At 46.7% G+C, this 4,819-nt stretch overlaps 1 protein-coding gene across 1 annotated transcript in view; it reads left to right on the top strand.

Moving 5' to 3' along the window:
- fev (FEV transcription factor, ETS family member) overlaps nt 1-4,021 on the top strand; it is an 18,450-nt gene extending 14,429 nt beyond the window's left edge. Inside the window, exon 3 of the mRNA XM_043694595.1 lies at nt 1,889-4,021. Coding sequence (XP_043550530.1) covers nt 1,889-2,427 — 539 coding nt within the window. The 3' untranslated portion in view covers nt 2,428-4,021. The remainder of the gene's footprint in view (nt 1-1,888) is intronic.
- Nucleotides 4,022-4,819: the final 798 nt, after the last annotated feature.

The following is a 4,819-nucleotide window of genomic DNA, read 5'->3' as shown; positions in this document are numbered from 1 at the left end:
TGGTTGATTGGTGCGGGTGTCTCTGAGATGTTCCCTAAAGCGCTCTGCTAGGAGGCGTCCAGTCTCCCCAATGTAGAGGAGACCGTATCGGGAGCAACGGATACAATAAATGATATTAGTGGATGTGCAAGTAAAACTTTGATGGATGTGGAAGGCTCCTTTAGGGCCTTGGATGGAGGTGAGGGAGGAGGTGTGGGCACAGGTTTTACAGTTCCTGCGGTGGCAGGGGAAAGACCCAACTCGTCCATGCTGACCAGATATCCTAAATTAATCTAGTCCCATTTGCCAACACTTGCCCCCAATCCCTCTAAACCCTTCCTATCCATATAAACATCCAAATGCCTTTTAAATGCTGTTATTGTACCAGCCTCCACCACTTCCTCTGGCAGCTCATTCCATACACACATCACCCTCTGCGTGAAAAAATTGCCCCTTAGGTCCCTTTTAAATCTTTCCCCTCTCATCTTAAACCTATGCCCTCTAGTTTTGGACTCACCAACGCAGTGAAAAGACCTTGTCTATTAATCCTATCCATGCTGCTCATGATTTTATAAATCTATATCATTCTTTCAGATTAACCCTCAGCCTCCGACGCTCCAGGGAAAATAGCCCCACCCTGTCCAGCATCGCCTTGTTGACCAAACTCCCCAACCCTGGCAACATCTTTGTAAATCTTTTCTGGGCCCGTTCAGGTTTCACAACATCCTTGCTATAGGAAGTAGATCAGAATTGCATGCAATATTCCAAAAGTGTCCTGTACAGCTGCAACATGACCTTCCAACTCCTGTACTCAATGTTCTGTCTGATAAAAGAAAACATACCAAATGCCTTCTCCGCTATCCTATCTATCTGCGACTCAATTTTCAAGGAATTACGAATCTGCACTCCAAGGTCTCTTTATTCAGCAACACTCCCCATAACCTTACCATTAAGTGTTTAAGTCCTGCTAAGATTTGCCTTTCCAAAATGCAGCACCTCGCATTTATCAAAATGAAACTCCATCTGCCACACCTCAGCCCATTGGCCCATCTGATCAGGGTCCTGTTGAACTCTAAGGTTGTTGTGCACTACATCTCCAATCTGGTGTTATCTGCAAACTTACTAACCAAAGCTCCTATGTTCACATCCAAAACATTTATGTAAATGACACAAAGTAGTGGACCCAGCACTGATCCTTGTGGCACTCCACTGGTCACAGGCCTCCCAATCTGAAAAACAACCCTCCACCACCACCCTCTGTCTTCTACCTTTGAGCCAGTTCTGTATCCAAATGGCTTGTTCTCCCTGTATCCCATGAGATCTAACCTTGCTAACCATGGGGAACTTTGTTGAAAAGCTTACTGAAGTCCACATGGATCACATTCACACTCTGCCCTCACCAATCCTCTTTGTAACTTCTGGATTGAGTACTCTCGAACCATACTCATTGGAATTTAGAAGAAGGAGAGGGGATCTTACCGAAACATGGAAAGTTATGAAGGGATTCGATAAGACTGAAGGAGGGAGATTGCTTCCCACTTCCAGTGGAAACATAGCCTCAAAATAAGGGGGAGCAGGTTTAGGACTGAGTTGAGGAGGAACTTTTTCACTCAGAGGGTTGTGAAACTGTGGAATTCCCTGCCCAGTGAAGCAGTCGAGGCTACCTCGCAGAATGTTTTTAAGGCAAAGGTAGATTTTTGAACAGTAAAGGAATTAAGGGTTACGGTGAGAGGGCAGGTAAGTGGAGCTGAGTCCATGAAATGATCAGCTATGATCTTGAATAGCGGAGCAGGCTCCAGGCACTAGATGGCCCACTCCTGCTCCCATGTCTTATGAATGGTCTTGAGTACAAGGATAGAGATGTGATTATTTCATTTTTTTTTTTGCTAAAGCTGCTGTGTTCTTGCAGGTAGTGGCCAAATCCAGCTGTGGCAGTTCCTCTTGGAGCTATTGTCCGATGGCTCCAACGTCAACTGCATCACGTGGGAAGGTGCCAATGGCGAATTCAAGCTCATTGATCCAGACGAGGTTGCCAGGAGGTGGGGGGAGAGGAAGAGCAAGCCCAACATGAACTACGACAAGCTGAGCCGGGCGCTTCGGTATTACTACGACAAGAATATCATGACCAAAGTCCATGGCAAGCGCTACGCCTACAAGTTCGACTTCCACGGCTTAGCTCAGGTCTGCCAGCCCTCTGCCGCCGAGCACACGCTGTACAAGTTCCAGAGCAACTTGGCTCACCTCCCCTTCTCGGGCATCCCCAAACTCAACCTCGTGACGTCCAACGTCTCCCCCTCAGGATTCTCCTATTGGCCAGGCTCCGGTCCCGCCCTCTACCCCGGCCACGGCCTGCAGCCCCCAACCCATTTCAGTCCGGTCGGCGGGTCTCACCTCGGCAGCATCGGCAACATCGCTGGCATCAACAACATGAACAACCACTATCATTGAGGGGGAGGTTCATGTTTCGCAGGGTGTGGGTCACCAGGCTGCCAGAAAAGCCCCATTTTTGCACCAGACCAATTAAATCCTGATCAAATCCCAAAATGCAAAGCAGAGATCTCTCACACACACACACACACACACACAATTAGCAGCTTGCAAACTGAGACCCCAACAAGGCAGAGCTGTCTCTCGTCAGTGACAACACCACTTGGCAATCCCAGTATTCGGTTTCTGCATCACTTGGAGCCTCTCTTAGAGTCACAGACTGAAAGAGCAAAGACAGAGGCCATTTGGCCCATTGGCTGTGCTACTGCTCTTTGATAGACATTTCCAGTGATGCCCTGGCTAACCCCACAATTGCATTCCCCTCCCCGTATATATCTGACGCTATTTTAAATGTGACTACTGAATCTGCTTTCTTTCAGGCAGGACATTCTGCATCATAACATTTGACTGCATGAATAAAATTCACTCCCGATCCCCAGTGACTCTCAAATCTGCGTCCTCTGGTCACTGACCTTCCTATAAATAGAAATGTTTTTTTCTTAGCAATTCTAATGGAATACTTCAACCAAAATCTCCTAAATTTACTTTGTAGTAGGGAGAATCACTGTGGTTTCTCTAGTCAACCCATTGTAATCACAGAGGTCCCTCATCCCCAGAATTAGAGACACGAATGATGTTCTAAAACATGGACACGCCAAGTGAGGCTCATTTTGAAATGTCTTCCTTATTTTTGGTTTAAGAAAGCCAATGGCTGCTGATGTTTCTCACTCTGGGGAGAACGGGGTTTGATCCCCCTTACGTCACTGCTCTCCAGGTTAATCGCTTGGCTTCACAACCTTGGTGTGGTAATGCTCAAAAAGAAATTTACACAAACGCGTCCTTTAAATTCCTGAAGCTTGAGCATCAACGCCGATGTTGGTGACCAAAGACTTAATGCTATCCTGCAAAATCCCACTGTTTTGACAAGGCTGGTGTGGGAGGGGTTGACCATGTGGATTAACCCCTGTTGTTAGACTGGCAGTGCTGAACCTGACACTGACATGGCTGCTACTACTGGTGTAAATATGTATACACTAATTCTGACCATGTCCTAGTGACTTTTGATGATTCAGAATACCTTTCTGGACATTTTATTCCTCTAAATGTTTGACTGCTGTTGGCAAAAAAAATGTGCTTTCAAAAGAGCCATCTACTTGGGGGGCGGGGGTTAGTGTTTAGCTATGGTAATGTAAAATGGAGAAAAAACAGGAGATTGGCACTAGGTAATCACACCAGGATAGGCATAATGGGCCAAATGGCCTCTTTCTGCACCATAACAGGTCTGTGGTTTCTGTAAAAATAGGTCAGAACAAATCAAAAGCCGGTTTGTTGCTCTCACTCAGTTTCCTCTATTGTTTGCTGCCATCCTTTCTTGTAATCCTACCACAAGGTCTACTCCACCTCGAGGAGTTGCTCATTTCCGAGTGTTTTAAATATTCTTTATCCTTTCAGTCATTGTCTTTCTAACCTCATACCTGATTGAGAAAAATCAGTGAGGTTAGATTAGATTCCCTACGGTGCGGAAGCAGGCCCTTCGGCCCAACCAGTCCACACAGACCCTCTGAAGAGTAACCCACCCAGACCTATTTCCCCTCTGACTAATGCGCCTAACACTGTGGGCAATTTAGCATGGCCAATTCACCTGCTCTGCACATCTTTGGACTGTGGGAGGAAACCGGAGCAGCCAGAGGCAACTCATGCAGACACGGAAAAATGTGCAAACTCCACACAGACAGTCACCCAAGAATGGAATCGAACCTGGGACACTGGTGCTATGAGGCAGCAGTGCTAACCACTGAGTCACCAGGCCCGCCCCCTCATTCTGAGTCCCTGTGGTTTGGCTGTAGATAGGGCCTGAGGCCTAAATGCTATGAAGTCTTAGCCTTATTTTATGGAGGTTGGTGACTTTAGATCACCTATGGGCTATCTCTCCAGGCAGCTCACCTCAGGAAGCACAGATGAAGGTTAGCTGGTGCAGTATTGGCCAAGGCCTGCGATTGTGGAGGGGGGGGAGGGAGGAAAGAGTCTGGGAGGGGAAAGATACAATGGGGGGAGATACTTAGCAAGTGTCCTCTCTGTCCTGAGCTATGGTGCCATGGTGGGAAAATTGTCTCACCAACATGCAAAACAAATATAAAAGCAAAAATGCCCATGTCCAGAGGAACCTCAATTTTCCGAAAGACACGGGCGGGGTGTATTTTGTTCTGATAATTAAATGTTCGGATAATTGAATGGTGGATAACACAGTTTAGCCAAGCATTGGGACCTTGTGATCTTGTTTGGATAATCCAAAATTTGAATAATTGAATGCTGGATAATTGAGATTCCTCTGTAGATCTGTCCCTGTGATGCA

The sequence above is a fragment of the Chiloscyllium plagiosum genome, chromosome 7, assembly GCF_004010195.1.
Source record: "Chiloscyllium plagiosum isolate BGI_BamShark_2017 chromosome 7, ASM401019v2, whole genome shotgun sequence".
NCBI classification, from domain to species: domain Eukaryota; kingdom Metazoa; phylum Chordata; class Chondrichthyes; order Orectolobiformes; family Hemiscylliidae; genus Chiloscyllium; species Chiloscyllium plagiosum.
This window is presented reverse-complemented; position numbering and strand designations above follow the sequence as displayed.